General features: G+C 41.9%; 1 protein-coding gene across 2 annotated transcripts in view; it reads right to left on the bottom strand.

Moving 5' to 3' along the window:
• The window catches only part of efr3a (EFR3 homolog A (S. cerevisiae)), a 123,974-nt gene that overhangs the window by 18,077 nt on the left and 85,059 nt on the right, over window positions 1–20,838 (bottom strand). For both annotated transcript variants that reach the window (XM_055151456.1, XM_055151455.1), the window contains 7 exons: window positions 19,927–20,062; window positions 10,541–10,711; window positions 9,468–9,582; window positions 5,217–5,268; window positions 3,549–3,721; window positions 3,119–3,194; window positions 2,095–2,256 (listed from right to left, as the gene is read on the bottom strand). In XM_055151456.1, coding sequence (XP_055007431.1) covers window positions 2,095–2,256; window positions 3,119–3,194; window positions 3,549–3,721; window positions 5,217–5,268; window positions 9,468–9,582; window positions 10,541–10,711; window positions 19,927–20,062 — 885 coding nt within the window. The remainder of the gene's footprint in view (window positions 1–2,094; window positions 2,257–3,118; window positions 3,195–3,548; window positions 3,722–5,216; window positions 5,269–9,467; window positions 9,583–10,540; window positions 10,712–19,926; window positions 20,063–20,838) is intronic.

Genomic DNA, 20,838 nt, shown 5'->3' with positions numbered 1-20,838 from the left:
AACCAGGACTAAACCAGGACTAAAGAAGGACTAAACCAGGTCTAAAGAAGGACTAAAGCAGGACTAAACGAGGACTAAAGCAGGACTAAACCAGGTCTAAAGAAGGACTAAACCAGGTCTAAAGAAGGACTAAACGAGGACTAAAGAAGGACTAAAGCAGGACTAAACGAGGACTAAAGCAGGACTAAACGAGGACTAAAGAAGGACAAAATCAGGTCTAAAGAAGGACTAAAGCAGGACTAAACGAGGACTAATTCATGACTAAACCAGGACTAAACCAGGTCTAAAACCAGGACTAAACCAGGACTAAACCAGATCTAAACCAGGACTAAAACCAGATCTAAACCAGGACTAAACCAGGTCTAAACTAGTTTTAAACCAGGACTAAACCAGGGCCAATTTGAAGAGAACAAACATGAATTTTCAGGATGTGGTCGCTAAATTCATGTAGTTTTAAAAAGCACGACAATATCAAGTAATCCAAAGTATTCAGATTACATTACTCACTTTCAGTAATTTAATGGATTACGTTACAAACTACATTTTGGGGTATGTAATCTGTAATCTGTAGGGGAATACATTTTAAAAGTAACCTTCCCAACACTGGATATACTGGACGTGTCTGGGGTGAAGGAAGTCTGGGAGTTCCTGCTTAGGCTGCTGCCCCCGCGAACCCGCCCCTGGATAAGCGGAAGAAAATGGATGGATGCATTAGGCCTGTAACGATAATCAATTAATCAGTTAATCGTACGATAACTTTTAACGAGCTCGATAACTTTTCCGGCCACGATAAATTCTATTTGCATGTTTGTTTGTTTTCCTCGCTCTCTCTCGCTCTCAAAGACGGTGAATGTTAGAAGTTTCTATCGCTCTCTGACTCCTCTCGTTTAACAAGTGTAACGACGCTTGAACCAACGTGCGCTGTGTTTATCGACACGTAGCCTGAGTGCAGAAAGCGCCGCTGTCTGTGTGGTTTAACATGAAGCCGCGACACAACCAAAACAGTTCATCGCCGAGTGCCAAAACAAGTCACGATGCCGAATCAACACTGGCGAGCGGGAAACGTCTCAACAACCACGTGTGTCAAATGCAGCAAGCGAAACGCAAACGGCGAGAGGAAATGTCTCAAACACCAACAGCTGAGCGACAGAACTAGCCCCGCCCCCGGCGAAGAGCCCAAAATCCACTGAAATCCCACAAGACACCGACACGACACCAGACAGGACAGTGGCTCCCTCATAGAGAAATAAAATCCTGTTTATACGAACATTTAAATGACCAAAATGATGAGACTCACAGCAGCAGCCACAGAGAGAAGAGACACAATATTCCAATGTACGTCAACGACTGAAATCACTTTTAAGGGTAATTTTGTTACAGAGACTTAATAATCCATTTTATTTATTGTTTTGGTTGTGTTTGGTTCAGCAATGGTTTATTCAAGTGCATTTTTAACAAGTCCTCGCTGTGAGCCAGACACATTAGACTTGTCCTGTATTAACAAGTCTGTTTTATTTAGGCCTGTTGTTTTTGTTTGTCTTGCAGTTCCTGTGTTAAATGTTCTTTAGAAAGTAAGGTTTATTGATCTTTGAAAGGGTGTATTTGCATTTTTATTCCATGGTCATTATATTAGTTGAAATTGGTCTCAAAATGTCAATATTATCGTTTAACGCAATAAATTCTCGGTCAATTAATCGTCCAGCAAAATCTGTTATCGTTACAGGCCTAGGATGGATATGATCTACTGTTTATCCACAATATATTATCCACATAGTTTTTTATGAGACCCAGGACAAGCTCAGTGAGTCTGTGTGGCTCTAGTCCTGCACATTGTGAAACTGGGATCACTCTCAGGGAAAGTGATGAGGAGTCAAATACTCCCGAGCTGATTGGGCCAAATGTCACAACAGAAGTCTTCAGATCCGTTCTCTGTGTTCTCTGTAAGTCACTGAGGAGGTGAGCGTGGAAGGCAATCGCTCCAGCAGAGCCTACACACCAGCGCTGGTCAAATCTGGTACAATCCATAAACTAACGCTCCGGTCTTTTCGAACGCTCTCTCTCTCTGAACCCGTGTGTTGAGGTGCAGGGGCCCACCTGGAGAGCCAGAGCCAGTCGGATCAGGTCGATGACCACCTCCTCGTTGGCCAGCTCGATGGTCAGCACAGCCAGCGTGGTGAAGAGCAGCTCGAAGTTCTTGTGGGTGTTGTCCTCCTCCTTACAGCCCAGATAGATGTGCCGGTAGAGCTGCTGCCCGTGCTGCACACGACACGAACACACGTCAGGACAAGTGTCAGTATGAAATGTGTTTATAAAGCACGTTTAAAACAGCGTCAGGTGACCACTGTGCTGTACAGGCGGTGAAGTACACACTTAAAAACAAGATGAACCTATTTAAATCACGAGATAATAGAGAACAAAAGTTACAACCAAATACAGTTCTATGAATCTCACATGACCAGCAGAGGGCGCTGCTGAAAGGAATAAGATCTTTCTAACACTGAGGGACATGGTGAAAAGTAGGAGTGTGCAAAAATATCAAAATGTTGATATATCGTATCGTTTAATGTGATGATACAGTATCGATATCGTGGGCTGCTGTATCGATATATCACCAAGTAGTAGTAGTAGTAGTAGTAGTAGTAGTAGTAGTAGTAGTAGTAGTAGTAGTAGTAGTAGTAGTAGTAGTAGTAGTAGTATTTTTTGGTTTTTACTTAATGAGAACTGGTAATTTGTTTTGATTTATTATTCATTCTTGCACTTTGATGGAGCAGCTCTGAATTTCATTATACTATTATTATACTATTACACTACATTATTATATATACATTATTATTATACCTTATACTCTATATAATGACAATAAAGGCTTTCTATTCTATTCTATTCTATTCTATATTTTACTAAATAATTTTGTTAAAGTTTTGTTCCTTGTTTAGAGAAAGGAAACTCGTTAATGAGACATATTTGACATTTTCACTGTTTTGATGATTAAAATGTTTGTGTTTCATATGAAGTTTGCACAAGAAGTGGTTTAACAAAAACTTTTAGTATCACAGCCACGATTTAGACTTTATTATTTATGGAACCATATCAAATCGATTTGAAAAATATCATGTACCTTTTTCATAAAGGCCACGTCCTGTTTGGAAATCTTCTCTCGTTTGATTTTTATAGCAGCCACGTTGGGGATTATTCTGAGGAAAAAATGAAAAGTTCAGTCGTTTTTAAACTCAATTAGATTAAAAACAAAACGATTTAAGTGACACCTTTCACTGCCAAAAAGTACAAGGCTTCCACAATTCCACTCAGACATGACTTCAGTGACTCAGTGGAGAGTTTAAAGACGCACTGTGTAACCTTTCTGATCAATCCTCTACCTGCTTGTCTCCATGGCGATATTATTGCTTTCCCTAAAACGTCTCTGCCACATTAAAACCTGCACCACAAGACGGACACGTTTGAAACACTTCCTGCTCATAACATCTCCATGGAAACAAGCTGGCAACCCTCCATTCCAAAAGTGACAGAGGGCAGCTTTAAAGACAGACCTGATGCCTCGGAGCTTGGCGCGGTTGTCGTGGCGATCGATGATGTTGTGCAGGATCTCCAGCACCAGTTGGCGGAGCTCGCTGTCCTCCATGAGCGAGATGGAGAAGAGCGGGTCGAGGAAGGTGGAGGGCAGCGCCGCGGACATTGACTTGGACTTGAAGCCGGACGTTACCTAAAACAAAAACACACAAACACACACAGAGTTTACATATTCTGTCTCTGGTGACATTACAGACTTATATTCATTTCCCAGAGATTTTTCCTTAAAGGTTGTATAGAGGATTGTTTTAAGGGAAGAGAAATACAGCGACAGTCCTTGTGCGCGTTCAGAATTACTGTTGAAGTTTCCTGTCTAGAAGTAATTCATCATCGCCATCGCTGGACGAGATCTCCAAGAATCACCTCAGTTTGGCTTTGCTCCTTTTCCTCTTCTCTTCTTCTTTCAGCGACCTCAAAAACGGACTTTCTATTGCGGCGAACCGGTCGTGGATTCTCGTCCGCCGTCGCGACAAACTTTGTGCGAAATGCGAGGAAGCGACAGTTCGAAAATGCCTTTAAGAACCGCTGCGTAAACCACGTAATCCCCGCGCTCCGACGAGTCAGTTATACTAGGGAGTTTGATTGACAACCGAACAGCCAATAGAAAATGAGGGAGCCTCGTTTTCTATTGGCTGATGTTTATCCGGCCTCAACACGTCCACAGTTGATAGATTTTCGTTCTTTTTTTTTTTGGTCATCATAATTACAAAGCTGCTGCGTCTCTGTAATGGTATTTTAAACTTTCACTGACAGTTTGAAACAAAAAAAAATCCTCCATACAACCTTTAACCATAGCACTTGAGCAAAATTTGCTCCAGTAAAAATATATACCGTATAATCAGGTCTTGAGGACAAAATAAGTCCGATATATATTGTCTGATTGTCCAAAAAACAAGACGTGCGCCTTACCATCACTTATAATCCCAATCTCCCAAGTTTACCCTCTAATGAAGTGTTATACATCCGTTTTTCCAGTACAACCAGTTATTTCACAATCTGCTGCTGTAGTTGTGTCATATAGATGTAATAAAAGCTACAGGACCAGAAATACAAATGAAAAATAAAAATAAAATTCACACTTTTTCATACAAAACACACAGCCAAAAAGCTTAATTTACGGCCTTAGCTACAAAAATGCAAAATATGAAGTCTGTAAGTAAACTAAAAATATCCTTATTGCCTCAAAACAAAACAAAAAGTGCAATGCCCCCATGACTTTCCTGGTTTCAGTCGTGGAAACAGCTCGTGTCAAGTCCAGGGCACAGAGCCACATTGAGTGAAAAAAAAATATTTTTTCAAATAAAAATAGCGAGGGATGTGCAATTACGCAGACCAAGATGTGTAATTTTCCATTGATTTGAGAAATAAGTGCACTATTATGTAAAATTTGCGCGATTATGTAAAACATGTCCGCTGGTAGGTCTGGAAGGGTGAATCATAATCACTACTTGACTAACCTTAAACCAAACCTTACCCTTAACCTGTTTTCACCTAAATCTGAACTTGAAATACAGGATTTATGTCATGAAGTCCAAATTTATTCAGATAAACACCTGCCCACATGAAGCCGATTCTGAGCCGAGACTCAAATGACAAATAATGAAATAATAATAATAAAAAGCACTGACCATGATGAGCGAGCTGAGCAGCATGGTCTGGATACGCTTGGTGCCCTGATGTCTGCAACACAAACACAAGGATTTACACACTGGATATGTACGGAAAAAGAGCCACAGAAATGAAGCGCTGCCCGAGGACACAACGGAAGACACCTGCAGGAGCTGTTCTGAACCGCCAACCTACGAGCAAGTCAGTAAAAAAAACAAAAAAAAACCTGGGAATTCATGCTCATGTTCTCACTGAAGACAGGACTCTATCAGTGGGTTTCAGAATGCTCAAAATTAGGACTGTTGCCGTAGCGATTAGCAATTTAAAACCAGTTTCATCCAGGCAGCAGATGGCGCTGTTCTTCAACCAGTGCAGGCAGGAGACGGGCACAGGTCTGAAAGAAAGTGTGAGCAGTGGTGCAGTTGTGCAGCGAAGTTGAACGGGTTTTAAAAACCGAAAGGAGCACTTCCATGTGAATTTACACAATCTAGTTTTATCTGAAGGAGACACATTAAAATCTGGTTAAAATCTCACAGTGGCCCCCGTCATCTCAGATCTAAAAGTGCAAAGGGACCTAAAAAAAAATTAACACAGATCTGACGGGAAAGCTGAAGTCAGGGGGACTAAACCAGAACTAAACCAGGTCTACACCCAGACTAAATAAACCAAATCCAAACCTAGACTAAATAAACCCAGACTAAATAAACCAAGACCAAACCCAGACTAAATAAACCAGGTCTAAACCCAGACTAAATAAACCAGGTCTAAACCCAGACTAAATAAACCAAGACCAAACCCAGACTAAATAAACCAGGTCTAAACCAGACTAAATAAACCAGGTCTAAACCCAGACTAAATAAACCAGGTCTAAACCCAGACTAAATAAACCAGGTCTAAACCCAGACTAAATAAACCCAGACTAAATAAACCAAGACCAAACCTAGACTAAATAAACCCAGACTAAATAAACCAAGACCAAACCCAGAGTAAATAAACCAGGTCTAAACCCAGACTAAATAAACCAAATCCAAACCTAGACTAAATAAACCAAGACCAAACCCAGACTAAATAAACCAGGTCTAAACCCAGACTAAATAAACCAGGTCTAAACCCAGACTAAATAAACCAGGTCTAAACCCAGACTAAATAAACCAGGTCTAAACCCAGACTAAATAAACCAGGTCTAAACCCAGACTAAATAAACCAGGTCTAAACCCAGACTAAATAAACCAGGTCTAAACCAGACTAAATAAACCAGGTCTAAACCCAGACTAAATAAACCAGGTCTAAACCCAGACTAAATAAACCAAGACCAAATCCAGACTAAATAAACCAGGTCTAAACCCAGACTAAAATAAACCAGACCAAATCCAGACTAAATAAACCAGGTCTAAACCCAGACTAAATAAACCAAGACCAAACCCAGACTAAATAAACCAGGTCTAAACCCAGACTAAATAAACCAGGTCTAAACCCAGACTAAATAAACCAGGTCTAAACCAGACTAAATAAACCAGGTCTAAACCAAGACTAAATAAACCAGGTCTAAACCCAGACTAAATAAACCAAGACCAAACCCAGACTAAATAATCCAGGTCTAAACCAAGACTAAATAAACCAGGTCTAAACCCAGACTAAATAAACCAGGTCTAAACCAAGACTAAATAAACCAGGTCTAAACCCAGACTAAATAAACCAGGTCTAAATCCAGACTAAATAAACCAGGTCTAAACCCAGACTAAATAAACCAGGTCTAAACCCAGACTAAATAAACCAGGTCTAAACCCAGACTAAATAAACCAGGTCTAAACCCAGACTAAATAATCCAGGTCTAAACCCAGACTAAATAAACCAGGTCTAAACCAAGACTAAATAAACCAGGTCTAAACCCAGACTAAATAATCCAGGTCTAAACCCAGACTAAATAAACCAGGTCTAAATCCAGACTAAATAAACCAGGTCTAAACCCAGACTAAATAAACCAGGTCTAAACCCAGACTAAATAAACCAGGTCTAAATCCAGACTAAATAAACCAGGTCTAAACCCAGACTAAATAAACCAGGTCTAAACCCAGACTAAATAAACCAGGTCTAAATCCAGACTAAAGGGGCACTGTGTACATTTTCCAGTTGTTGTTTTTATTGCTGAAAAACACACAGAGTCCTTTCTCTGAACGGGGGTCGCCTTTTACAGATCTGACCTGTAACCTCACCTGGCAGCACCGCCTCCTCGTCTCCATGGAAACAGATCATTTATATGCCATACGGCGGAGCGGAGCGCGGCGGGTCAGGCAGAATAACGGTGATTTCTTGAGCTCAGACTCGGCGCGGAGCCCCTCGCTGTGTCCTCGCTTCACCCTTCACTGTTGCCCTAACAACCACGAGGCTGGCTCCAAAAATAAGAAATAATAAAATAACTGCACGGACTGGCAGTAATCCTGGAGCCTCCGGAGACGGGCGCATAATCCGATGGCAGCAGCCTGGAAGAGGGCGCCGCTGCTGGGAGCGCTGCAGGGGACCCTCCCTCTCACACGCACAACCAAGGAAACATTTAACAAGAGCCAGAGACGCGAACGCAGACTCCACTCACGTCTTTACGACATTATTTTTACCCCATGTTATTAAGTAATGTTTTCTGAATTATTTAAAAGAAGAATAAAAAGTATGAAAATGATATGGAGAAATGGGAAGAGAGGGGAAGATGAGGAGAGGAGAGAGGAGAGAGGAGAGAGGATGAGGAGAGAGGAGAGAGAGTAGAGAAGATGAGGAGAGAGGAGAGAGGATGAGGAGAGAGGAGAAGAGAGGAGAGAGAGAGAGAGTGAGGAGAGAGAGGGAGAGGAGAGAGAGAGAGAGAGGATGAGAGAGGATGAGGAGAGAGAGAGAGAGAGGATGAGGAGAGAGAGAGGAGAGAGGAGTGAGAGAGAGGAGAGAGAGAGAGAGAGAGAGAGATGAGGAGAGAGGATGAGGAGAGAGGAGAGAGAGAGAGAGAGAGAGAGAGGAGAGAGAGGAGAGAGGATGAGGAGAGAGGATGAGGAGAGAGAGAGATGAGGAGAGAGAGAGAGATGAGGAGAGAGAGAGGATGAGGAGGAGAGAGGATGAGGAGAGAGGATGAGGAGAGAGGAAGAAGAGAGGAGAGAGAGATGAGAGAGGAGAGAGGATGAGGAGAGAGAGATGAGAGAGATGAGGAGAGAGAGATGAGAGAGAGAGAGGAGAGAGGATGAGGAGAGAGAGAGAGAGAGATGAAGAGAGGAGAGAGGAGAGAGAGAGAGGAGAGAGGATGAGGAGAGAGGATGAGGAGAGAGAGAGAGATGAGGAGAGAGGAGAGGATGAGAGAGGAGAGAGGAGGAGAGAGGATGAGAGAGAGGATGAGGAGGGGAGAGGAGAGAGGATGAGGAGAGAGAGAGAGAGGATGAGGAGAGAGGAGAGAGGATGAGGAGAGAGATGAGAGAGAGAGAGAGAGGATGAGGAGAGAGAGAGGAGGAGAAGAGAGGGAGAGAGGAGAGAGGATGAGAGAGGATGAGGAGAGAGAGAGAGAGAGAGAGGAGAGGAGAGAGAGGAGAGAGGATGAGAGAGATGAAGAGAGGAGAGGAGAGAGAGAGGAGAGAGGAGAGAGGATGAGGAGAGAGGAGAGAGAGAGAGAGATGAAGAGAGGAGAGAGGAGAGGAGAGAGGATGAAGAGAGGAGAGAGGATGAAGAGAGGAGAGAGGATGAAGAGAGGAGAGAGGAGTGAGAGAGGAGAGAGGAGAGAGGATGAGGAGAGAGAGAGATGAAGAGAGGAGAGAGGAGATGAGGAGAGAGAGAGAGAGAGAGGATGAGGAGAGAGAGATGAGAGAGAGAGAGAGAGAGAGGAGAGAGGATGAGGAGAGATGAGGAGAGGAGAGAGGATGAGGAGAGAGGAGAGAGGATGAGGAGAGAGGAGAGAGAGATGAGGAGAGAGAGTGAGGAGAGAGGAGAGAGGATGAGAGAGAGAGAGATGAGAGAGAGGAGAGAGGATGAGGAGAGAGGAGAGAGGATGAGGAGAGAGGAGAGAGGAGAGAGAGAGATGAGGAGAGAGATGAGGAGAGATGAGAGAGAGGAGAGAGGATGAGGAGAGAGAGAGAGGAGAGGATGAGAGAGAGAGAGAGAGGATGAGAGAGAGGATGAGGAGAGAGGAGAGGGAGAGAGAGATGAGGAGAGAGGATGAGGAGAGAGGATGAGGAGAGAGAGAGAGAGGAGATGAGGAGGGAGAGGGGAGGAGACAGAGTTGAGGTGAGGAGCGATTGGGCACTGACCCGATCTTGACCGTGTCCAGGGTGTGGCAGGGCGTCCCGTACACAGGCACCTTCCCCATGATGAACATCATCACCTCTGCTCTCTGATAGTCCGGCAGGTTCCCCCCGAAAAACCCTGCACCACACACAGACGCCAGCCAACGTGAGTCATTATTGTCTTTCTCTGGTTGGACAATCATGTCTATCTTAATATTAGAATCGATTTTGATCAATTAGTATTCAGGTAAACATTAAGCTTAGAACCTTTACTCCCCGAGCTGCAGGTGTTGGGGTTTAGTAGCCAGGCTGGAGCCACCTAGTGCATCTGAACTATTTCATTTCTCTCCAGCGACTAGGTCAGGAATCAGAATACACTAGACGGTTTACAAAAACCCTGGAAGTTGTAGACTGAGCACCGACCAATCAGTGAAGAGCTGTGAAGCCATGACGTCAAACTCAAGCATCTGTCTGTGTCCCTTTTGTGGTACAACACAACAGTAAACAAAGAGTCGAGATGAATGTAAACAAAGACAGACATTCTGTGTTGGCAACGATTCCCGAGATCAAGGATTTAAAGCCGGAACAAAGAGAATGTCTGGTGAATTTTATCAAGGGGAAAGACGTTATTGTCCTTCTTCCTACAGGATTTGGCGCATTACATACAACACAACCAAATAGCAGCGATTGATTAAATAAAAAAAGTACCTGCCTACCGTGGAGCGAATGAATCCTAAGGCTGTGAGGTCAGACAGTTTCCACAAAGTGAAACCATCTGATGAATCAGGCTAGGGGTTTAGGTAGTGATGATTCGGATCAGAGAGAGGAAATTTAGGTTTAAACTGACTGGATTTCTGTACTGAAACTGGTGACCCAAATAAGAGACTCATGTGAGGCTCATTCTATTTTCTGGTTACATAATCATCTTGGGAACCAAAACACCAAATAAAAACATCGCCAACAATGTTTCTGTAATTAAGAATAAAGAAAGAAAGTAAAAGAAATTCTTCTCTGGGTTGAACAGGACATTGTACATCAAACTGGTCACGTCCCCTCTGCTTTAAACAGCGTCGTGTTGAGGCGGTGTTGAGGCTCACCTATGGTCTGGATGATGGCGTTCTGCACGTAGCGCTCTTCGCTCTCTTTGCCTCTCTGTCCTGACGACAGGCTGATGGCTGAGTTCCTCCTGGAGTCTCCTCCCAGCTCGAAGTCCACACTGAGACGCAGGTGCTTCAGGAGAGTGTTGAAGACCTCCAGCACCGTGGGGCCTGCAGCACAGACACAGAGCTAGAACCTGCACTTTTAAAATGTAATCCCCTACAGATTACAGATTACATACACCAAAATGTAGTTTGTAACGTAATCCATTAAATTACTTAAAGTGAGTAACGTAATCTGAATACTTTGGATTACTTGATATTGTCCTGATTTTAGTCCTGGTTTAGTCCTGTTTTTTTGTCTTGGTTTAGTCCTGGTTTAGTCCTGGTTTAGTCCTGGTTTTAGTCCTGGTTTAGTCCTGGTTTTAGTCCTGGTTTAGTCCTGGTTTTAGTCTTGATTTAGTCCTATTTTAATCCTGGTTTAGTCCTGTTTTTTTGTCTTGTCTTGGTTTAGTCCTGGTTTAGTTGGTTTAGTCTGGTTTAGTCCTGGTTCTTTTAGTCCTGGTTTTAGACCTGGTTTTAGTCTGGTTTTAGATTTAGTCCTATTTTAATACCTGGTTTAGTCCTGTTTTTTTTTGTCTTGGTTTAGTGGTTTAGTCCTGGTTTAGTCTGGTTTAGTCCTGGTTTTAGTCCTGGTTTTAGTCCTGGTTTAGTCCTGGTTTTAGTCCTGGTTTAGTCCTGGTTTAGTCCTGGTTTAGTCCTGGTTTAGTCCTGGTTTTAGTCCTGGTTACCTGGTTTTAGTCCTGGTTTTAGAGTTTTTAGTCCTGGTTTAGTTTTTAATAGTCCTGGTTTTAGTCCTGTTTTTTTGTCCTGTCTTGGTTTAGTCCTGGTTTTAGTTTCTGGTTTAGTCCTGGGTTTAGTCCTGGTTTAGTCCTGGTTTTAGTCCTGGTTTAGTCCTGGTTTAGTCCTGGGTTTAGTCCTGGTTTAGTCCTGGTTTAGTCCTGGTTTAGTCCTGGTTTAGTCTGGTTTTAGTCCTGGTTTAGTCCTGGTTTTAGTCCTGAAGTAGTGAAAACAGGAAAATACATCCATGTAATCCATTTATTTCAACAAAGTAACTGTAATCCGATTACCACTCACTGAAACAGTAACTGTAACTGAATACAGTTACTCATAACTTGTACTCTGATTACTCTGGTACATGTAATCTGTTACTCCCCGACACTGACAGTGGAGGAGGCAGGGCAGGGCTGGGGTCCTACAGGACTATGGCAGCAGGGGTCACACATCACTAGGCTAAAACACGACTGTTCCCTTTAACCCAAGGTGGCAGCTGGAGCATTAAAGGTCCTTTATTCTGCACTGTGCTCTTCACTCTCCCCTTTAGTCCTCAAAACAGACATTTTCAAGGAATCTCCCCTATGAGCCATCTCACCTTTGGATGAAAAAAAAAAAAAAAATCTACAATAACCAAATGAAAGAATCTCAAATTTTAGCTCAATCCCTTGAGTCGTTCCTGAAATGTTAGGGCCATGCTCACTTTTTCGGACACCTTAATTTATAAGCATTTCTGAGAGACCATAACTTCATAAAAAATAGAGCTATTTTAGATTCTTGGTCATAGATTCTAAATTTAATCTCAACTTGTCTTCCGTTATAACAAGCAATTAGTGTTTAAGGCTATTAAAGGTAATTTAACCTTTCTAGCAGGTGGAAAAGTAAGTAAGCTCCACCAACAATGACCCGTGAGAGCTCATTTTCAAAAATTCCGTTAATAGTAGATGTTTTTATTACTTTAAACTAATCAGAATATGCCAAAGTTTCTCCTTGGCATATCTAAAAATGATCAACATCTAACTGTGCCCATATGGGGAACAGAGGCTCCAAAGAAGGGGCCAAAAAGATCACATTTGGTCCGTGACCCTATTTGGGCGTCTACACCGTCCACATGAAAGCTCAGAAAAGTGTGAGATTGCTGTCAGAAATGGCCATTCTCTCAAATATTCAGGTTCAACAGTTAGTTTGTAAATATCTGCTTGGATTAAATAGATCTTGGACCTCAAAAATTGAAAAAAAACAACAACCAAAAAACAAAAACTGAGCAGCAACCAAATGTGAGACCCAATATTTGACAACAGATTCAAAATCTTTGACCAAGAATCAATAATAACTAGAAAAGCACTCAGAGAGCGCAAAATTGGAATATGAAAGATGGAATATGAAAGAGGATCCCATTGTCCATCCCTGAGTCAAATTTCATGGGGTTTGGTCAATAATTAACCGAGATATTGAGAAACAAAATTTTTGGCCCCATTTACCACAATGTTAACTAAAATTTCAAAGTGATCCAGAATCCAGGATTTCTTCCGGATCACCCCCAAAATGAAATCAGTTCTTCCTCTTCACATTTCCAACAAATCCTGAAAATTTCATCAAAATCGGTCCATAACTTTTTGAGTTATGTTGCTAACAGACAAACAAACAAACAAACAAACAAACAGACAAACGCCGGCAAAAACATAACTTCCTTGGCGGAGGTAATCAGCTTCCACGCTCAATTTTTTATGAAGTCATGGTCTCTCAAACTTGCTTATAAATTAAGATTTCCGAAAAACTGAGCATGGCCCCAAAATTTCAACGGGCCATAACTCTGAAGGGATTGAGCTAAAATTTGAGACTCTTTCATTTGGTCATTTTAGAGACTTTCTGATTTTTTTTTTTTCCAGCCAAATCTGAGATGGCTCATAGGGGAGGGCGGCTGATTTCCTATGGACTGATCCCTCTTTTCACTCTTCCCTTAAGTCCTCCTGACTCTTCCCTCTGTTCCTCTACATGTATGATTATATTTACACATTTGGAACGAAGCATTTGGCAGAATATAGGAGCTTTAAAGTTAAAACCCTTTAGGCAGAGGAGAAAGACATCTGTGAAAAGGACACTATTGTAAAATGGAGGGGCCCCCGGGAGCCCCGCACACTTCTACCACACACAGGGGCCTCTGCGCTACTCCACACACGGACCGTACCCAGCCACAGGTTTGGAGGGGTGGCGCTCCTCGGCTCAAAGATGTCGCGTTTCTTGGCGGCCCCCGGGATCATGCCTATTCAAGGACACAGGGCCACTTTAAGACTTGTGGGGACCTCAGGGAAGATGCTGTTACGGGGGCCACTTTTTTGTTTGTAATATGTAACTTTTCAGCCTGAAACTTTCCGCAATATGACGTTAAACCTCTTTCTGTAAGGACCAGTTACTTAATGCTGCGATAAAAACTCACAATGGTCAAGTGAACCTTTCATTAAAACTAGATTATAAACCTACTTTTGAGACAAATTATTAAAAAAATAAATAAACAAATAAATTAGAAGGAGAATTTTCTCAAGGCAAAAATGAAGTTTTCAAAATGATGAACACCGCATACTTATAAACTTAAAAATGTTCAGTACTAATGTGAAAACAGACAATTTACAGTACACCTTTAGTCATTTAAAGGTGTACTGTGTAACTTTTTCAGGTGGAGGGTCTGTCACCTGGTCCATGAAGATACTGCCTTGGATGTCCCAGAGTGTGGCATTACATACTGTGGATCTGTGGAGAAGCAGCCCCACTCACAGTATTGTATTTTGTTTTTGTTTTTTTTAAGTGGAACTGCACATTACATCTACTTTTTTGTTTTACTAAACTAATGGTAATATATTTATTATTATTATTATTTATTGTTCATAGTCATTTCTGGCAACTTACTGTAAGTGCAAACTAGATTACATTTGCGTCTTTGTAGTCCAAAATGTTTAAATCTAAATTTGTGCTGCCTTCTGTGGCCACTGCAAATCCAAGTACTATGTAACATCACACAGGACAGCCCCGATTACACCCGTTTCAAATGTCTCTGCCTCCGTGAGGACAAGCGGGGCCAAGTACTTAGCGCAGCAATAAGAACTCTTGAAACTGAACTCACAATGTGGCCAAGTGAACCTTTCATTAAATGTGATTAAAACCTACTTTTGAGCCAAATGAAAATGATGAACACTGCACAGGTGTAAACTGTCTTCAACGTAAATATGTTTAAGAATGACTAATCTAAAAACAGACAATCCAGAACAGTTTTAAATGTGCACTGTGATGTTTTCAGCTGTTCAGCGTTTTGCCAGGAATGTCTCACAGTATGGCATTAAAGAAAGACCTATCGTGCTCGTGTCTGATATATATCATATTTTTCGGACTACGAGTCGCACTTTTTTCATGGTTTGGGTGTTTCCAGCGACTTATATATTAAAATTCTCACACTGAAGTCACGAGAGGTTCTAGTCTTGTGTGTGAGTATCTGCTGCTCCTGTTCCTCCTGTACCACTGTCACTTGGCTCTACTGCGCATGTCTCCTGCAGAAAGAGCCTCTGTCCTGTCTGTATCATGTCAGTCCATCGCACCGTTACTTCTGCACCACTGAGCAATTTTACCTTTAAGTGACTTCAGTGACACCGAAACCATCCTGTCGGGATTCAGAAAGGCTGGAATAATTCTAACTGGAACTGATGCCGAGTCTGACGACAGCGACACAGAAGAGGAAGTGTCGCTCTGTTTACCTCCGGAGGTCGTGGAGTTGCTCAGAAGTGACACCGAGGATGAAGAATTGAATGGGTTTAGTGACTTGGAGTGAGATGGAGAGTTTGTTAAACTTGTTCTGTTCTGTTGTTTATGTTATAGTTTATCTGAAGAACTGTTCATATGTGACGTTAACAGTCTGTTGTTCTCTCTTCTATTGTTTTTACTAGAACTTGACGTTAAAGATAAAATGTCGGTTCCTGGTCTCTGATTTAAAAGAAGAAATTTTCCCCTCTTCATTATGCATTTTTTGGCTGGTGCGACTTACAGTCCGAAAAATACGGTATCTTTGATCGTTATGTCATCATTATGAACATTTTTAATAGCAAAATTCACTGCCGACTTCCACGCTGGAAACCTACGGTGCCCAGTGGGAGCTGACGTCACCATAAACGTCATGACAACAAAGCCACTCATACTGTGGACCCCTCCGATGGATAACTGCACGTCACACTAAAATATGTATCAATCGAAAATCTAAAAATTGGGAAAATAGTGCAAAGCTTTGGGATGCCGGAGTGCTACCTGGACATACAAAAATGTACAGAATTGTCCTTTTGGTGCTCTTCGTGTTGGAGGGACCAGTCCTCAAACACAAAGTAGGAAAAAACTGAGGCACTCAAAAAAGTACAAAATAATTAAAATCCTTTAATACCAATGGTATTAAAGGCTTTATAAGTCCTCTATTACTTTGTTTTCTGATCCGTTTTAATGTTGTTTCCTCATCACAAACAGATTTGGAGCTGTGTTGTGTTTCTGTTCATTCACACATGTTTAACACACAAACCCTACAGATTTTGGCTCTGTTCCACCTTGTGATGTCACGTGGTAAAACAAGAAGTGCTCCACTGTGTTTTTAAACTCCACACACTCCCACTAGAAAAATGCTAATAATAAAACAAATAATGCAGGATTATTCAAACATGTGCGAATGAAAGAAAACTGCTCCGGGTCTGTTTTCGAGGAGGTAACAGCATTAAAACACGGCTTAAATCTCCTAGGATCCATTTTGTGTAATACAGGGCATCTGAAGCTGGGATCGAACCGCCAATCTTCCAGGCGGTGGGCAACCCCTGAACCCCCGAGCCGCCGCCGCCGCCCCCGGTGAGCTGCCTCGGTCCGCCCTCCCTCGCACTCCCTCTGAACCGGAGTGCCTGCTTATCTGCAAATTAATTCTTATTTTTAACTTGTCATTAAAAGGTGTTGAGGCTGTTCACTTCATTAGCACTCCTCCGAGACACAAACATTGGAGGAGCGAGCGGCATTAGCACGGCTCCGGGAACCCGGGGAAAACCTGATTATAAAACAGGCAATTATGAACAGATAGAGTGACAAAACAGGAAACTTCAAGTGTTCAAGAGCACGTTCAGACCTGACACAAGAAAATACTGTTGAGAGGAGGACGCCTGCACAATAGATAAGACGTAGTACCTGAAGAGAAAAGAATATAGATTTTGTAACTTTGCCTCACACAAGAATCCATATCTCAAGAAAATAAATATATGGCAACACAAAGGTCTCCGTTTTGTAGAAATATAGCGCATGTTTTGGATTAAACCAGAACTAAACCAGAACTAAACCAGAACTAAACCAACTAAACCAGGACTAAACCCAGGACTAAACCAGAACTAAACCAGGACTAAACCAAGACAAAAAAAACAGGACTAAACCAGGATTAAAATAGGACTAAATCAAGACTAAAACCAGGTCTAAAACCAGGACTAAACCAGGACTAAAACCAGGACTAAACCAGAACTAAACCAGAACTAAACCAGGACTAAACCAGGACTTAAACCAGGACTAAACCAGAACTAAACCAGGACTAAACCAAGACAAAAAAACAGGACTAAACCAGGACTAAAATCAGGACAATATCAAGTAATCCAATTATTAAGTCACATTAAAGGTTGTATGGAGGATTTTTTTTTTTTTTTTTTTTCAAATTGTCGATGAAAGTTCAAAATATAATTATAGAGATGCAGCAGCCTTGTAATTATGATGACCAAAAAAAAAAAAAAGAATGAAAATCCATCAACTGTGGATGTGATGGGGGCAGATAAACATCAGCCAATAGAAAACAACGCTACCTCTTTTTCTATTGGCTGTTGGGTTGTCAATCAAACTCCCTACGTTTCTAGCGTCACTGAGTTGCCGGCGCACTAGGATTATGTGGTTTACGTTTACCTCATGCACTGATGCTGTTTACTCAACCAACACAGCGGTTCTTAGCATCTTTTTCGAACTGTAGCTTCCTCTCACACAAAGTTTTGCACCAAGTTTGTTGTGACGGCAGACAAAAATTCACTACCAGTTCACCACAAAAGAAAGTCTGTTTTTGACATCGCTGAAAGAAGAAGAGAAGGGGAAGAGGAGCGAAGAGCGACAATTGAAAATGGACAAACAGTCGCTGCATTTCTCTTTCCTTGGAAAAATCTTCTATACAACCTTTAAGCAAAACAAATCGACGACATGAATGTGAATGCGGGTGGATCATTTAAGTTTGTTTTTTTAATTCCTCCGAGGACTCAAATATACATCGAGTAATAATGTGTTTAATCCAGCTTTGCGCACATTTGTTTACGTTTTACAGCAATTAAACTTAAAACCACGTGGCGCATTTGCATAAACTCTAAGCGAGGCTGCGCACTACAGTCGCCCTAATGCTCCGACAATCCAAAGTCGTACTAATTCGAACAGATTTTTGAGCGCCGTGTACCATGTAAAAACAGTTTAAGATCAGTAAGCACAACCAAAACAACAGTATTTTTCAGACTGTAGGTCACACTTTTTTTCATGGTTTGGGTGTTTCCTGCGACTTAATTCCAGTGTGACTTATATATTCAAATTTTCAGACTGACAGCCGAGAGAGGATCTAGGCTCGTGTATCAGTTTTCTGCGCATGTCTCCTGCAGAAAAAGCCTCTGTCCTGCTGCTAGTAAGGAAATATTCAGCTGAAAACGGTAATCGAGCAGCAAAAAGAAAGTGAGCGAGAAACTTGTGAGGGATTGGCGGAAAGCGGGAATGGTGAACACAGCTTCACGATAAACAGGAAGGTGGATCAAAAAAGCCTGGACTTCAGTGACACCGAGGAAGAAGAATTCAGTGGATTCAATGGATTTGGAGTGAGATGGAGAGTTTGGTAAACTGTTTATGCTATAGTTATCTGAACAACTTAATAACTTCTTTTAATAACTTGTTACATTAACATACCAGACGCCTATTCAGCCTGTTGTTTTATGTTCTATTGTTATTACTAGAACTTGCCTTTCAAGATGAAATGTTGGTTCCTGGTCTCTGATTTTATAAAATAAATTTCCCCAAAAAAGTGCGACTTATATGTGTTTTTTTCCTCTTCATTGCTCATTTTTTGGCTGGTGCAACTTATAGTCCGAAAAACACAGTAATACATGAGACGCACCGGATTATAAAGCACACTGCACATTTTTGAGAAAGTTAAAGGATTTTATGTGCACCTTACAGCCCGAAAAATACAGTACTGACTTTGGAAATCTGATGTCCTAATAAAATTCACAATTTGCAAGTAAGACAGGCAAGTGTGAGTCTGTCCCTGATTTTGCAAAGTAAAATGGACAAAAAAAGACAGATTTTATTCATGATTTCCCTTATTTGCTAAAAGTTTCATTTTTGTTATTGACGCTCTGAATCTCCCTTCCTTTTGCTCCCCGTGCCAAGTCACTCCCCGTTCAGAGGAAACACTCAGCGTGCATCCTGCTAATGAAACTACCGCACATCACATCAGGACCGTCTAGTTGCTGTGCACAGTTTTGTGTCCTGTTTTTGTTTGTTAATGATGAATTGTCATGTGAGCTAAATCAGGTCTTTATTATGATTAAACTGGGGGCAAACCAAGACTAAGGCTACGTTCAGACTGCAGGGCTTAACGCTCAATTCAGATTTTTTTGTGAAATCCGATGTTTTTGCGAGGTCGTTCACATTTCCAATTAAATGCGACTTGTATGTGACTCCAGTGTGAACATTAAACGGCCCAAAAGTGTCCCGCATGTGCACTGGAGACACGACGACGTCAACCGCAGCGAGCGTCTCTGTGTTTACGGAAGTTGTCCAAACATGGACGCGAGCATCGAGCACCTGGAGATTTTAAAGTTCCTCTCGTACCGGAGCCAGAACATGAACAACTTACTTGTTTTAAGGAGGAGATTGAGAAGGAGAAGGACGAGGTTTTTGGCCGTGGTGTTTTGTGGGGCAGCGACGTCCGTTGAAAGGAACGTGTGGATGTGGAGACGTAGCCAAGAGTGGTGAGTGGTGATGTGCTTCGCTTCAGTGACACAGAGTTCATTAACAATTTTCACCTACTTCAGCGCAGAATAGTGACGTTTGTGTCTTGTTGATAACGTGTAGGTGGATGAATGCGCTTTGACCGTTCAGACTGAAGTCGCATGTCAAAAGATCAGATATGTATCAGTTTCAGGAGCACATATCCAAGTGTCCTGGGTCACATTTGAAAAAATCGGATCTGTGTGGTTCAGACTGACATTAAAAGATCAGATACAGGTCACATAGAGGCCAAAAAATCTTATTTGGGTCACTTCAGGCTGCAGTCTGAACGCAGCCTAAGTGTTAATGTGGTTTGTTTAGACATGATACACATTTTGTATGATGAATCTTGCCTATAATGAGATTATAGAACAGTACTGAATAGTGTTGGCTTGCCAGGCTGGTAACACAGTAATACACAGTAGTACACACTCGTACACAGCAGTACACAGTAGTACACAGTGGAGCAGTGTGCAGTGAGAGTTGAGACTGACCCACTGAGCCCTTGGCAGCGATGGCCACAGTCTCCAGCAGCACCTGCACGATGCCCGCTCTGACCCGGGCCGTGTCCTTCTGGTGGGTGTCCAGGTGACTCAGGACCTGCTGGATCACATGGTGCGAGTGCTGGGCCTGTACACACACCAGACAGACCAGACACACACACACACACACACACACAGACACATACACAAAGTCAGAGGGAGAAAGAGACTGGACGTTTAGTTAAATTGTGCAAATTTAAGTCAAAACTTGTGAAATGTGCAGACTTGTAAAGAAACAACACTGTTTCATATTTAATACAGACACTGATGAAATTTCTGCCTGGAAAGTGTCAATTTCATCAGTTCATTCTAATCCACTTATTTAAACAGTGCTGGAGGGAGTCTGAGCCTGGAGTGAGGCCTTCACAGAGATGTGTCATTGAATATATTAAAGAAATGTTTTTATTCAGAACCTGTTCCTTTGCATTTCTGTACGGCTCAGACCTCAGACTAGATATATTTACAGCTCTCATAAATGTAGAACTGTTTTGAAAATGATCATTTTAAAAACCTGTTTTGTCCCGACTCTCAAGAATCACCATTACATATTATAAATCGATATAGTAATTATCATAAAACACGCCACGGAGACAAGGTGTTTTGCCCAAGGACACAACAGTACTATGCACTAGTCTGAGCTGGAATCACTGTGCGAGACTGTGGTACTCAGTGTTGGGAAGTACAGAGAACATGTATTCTGAGTAACTGTATTTCGGTACAGTGACTTTTTCATCAAAGAAATATACGGCTGAACTTGATCACACGGTTTCAGCTTCAAACTGCTCAGAATCAGTGAGAAAAACAGAAAACTCTGCTCTTGTGGTGAGGAGTGTGTGATTTTTGCTTCTGTGATCAGTGATAAAT

Source organism: Boleophthalmus pectinirostris, unplaced genomic scaffold (assembly GCF_026225935.1).
Source record: "Boleophthalmus pectinirostris isolate CB_2022bp ecotype Guang Dong unplaced genomic scaffold, ASM2622593v1 HiC_scaffold_16, whole genome shotgun sequence".
Lineage (NCBI taxonomy): Eukaryota > Metazoa > Chordata > Actinopteri > Gobiiformes > Gobiidae > Boleophthalmus > Boleophthalmus pectinirostris.
The sequence above is the reverse complement of the archived record's forward strand: the minus strand, read 5'-3'. Positions and strand labels throughout refer to the sequence as shown.